The sequence below is a fragment of the Nestor notabilis genome, unplaced genomic scaffold (assembly GCF_000696875.1).
Source record: "Nestor notabilis isolate BGI_N333 unplaced genomic scaffold, ASM69687v1 scaffold11396, whole genome shotgun sequence".
Lineage (NCBI taxonomy): Eukaryota > Metazoa > Chordata > Aves > Psittaciformes > Psittacidae > Nestor > Nestor notabilis.
Window position 1 is genome coordinate 8,545 of NW_009931504.1, and position 719 is coordinate 9,263.

General features: G+C 41.7%; 1 protein-coding gene across 1 annotated transcript in view; it reads left to right on the plus strand.

Annotated features, from left to right (window-relative positions):
- Positions 1-719, plus strand: part of WDR45B (WD repeat domain 45B) — a 9,465-nt gene that overhangs the window by 3,418 nt on the left and 5,328 nt on the right. Inside the window, exon 3 of the mRNA XM_010015935.1 lies at positions 360-447. Coding sequence (XP_010014237.1) covers positions 360-447 — 88 coding nt within the window. The remainder of the gene's footprint in view (positions 1-359; positions 448-719) is intronic.

A 719-nucleotide genomic window follows, 5' to 3' on the forward strand; every position in this document is an offset into this window, starting at 1 on the left:
AGCTCCCTGTTTGCAAGCTGTGTGGGAAAATATGCTACTCTTACTGCTGCCTTATTTGATAACTCTTATTTGATATCTTATTTGGTAACTCTTAGAGCAGAACAAAAAAGCAAACTGTGTTTAGAAAGATCTATTTTTATTGTTGGCTTTTGTGGTTGTAGTTTACGAGCTCCTACCTGCACGAGTCATAGCATGAGAGAGCAGGCTGTGGTAGCTAAATACATGCTGGTTAGCAACATGCCAACCTGTAACTGCTTACTATTGGATGCACCTCTTGATTAGCCTTCTCAGACACTTGAAGCTGTTGTAAGGGATGTGGCTCTTCAGGCTCTTCTAATGCAGTCTCTGCACTGTTCTAGTAATGATCTGGGATGACCTGAAGAAGAAAACTGTCATTGAGATAGAGTTTTCAACAGAAGTCAAAGCCGTTAAGCTGCGAAGAGATAGGTGGGTATAACAGTGTTCCAAACATGGATTGGTTCTCTACACTGTCTTACTTATTTCTAGCTGTTTGTAGCAAGAAAAATATCCTGCTTTAACTCCAGGAATTAAAGGTAAAACAGGTTTTCGAGGGCAGGTGTTAGGTGTTAGCAGTGTGCTTGAGCTGTGAACTGTTACTTGAAACCTTGGTGAAAAGCCTGTAAGATTTGTGGCCCATAATGTCAGGAAGTGTTCTCACGTGGCTACTGCCTTCCTAGGTACAGAGGAGTGTACCTGAA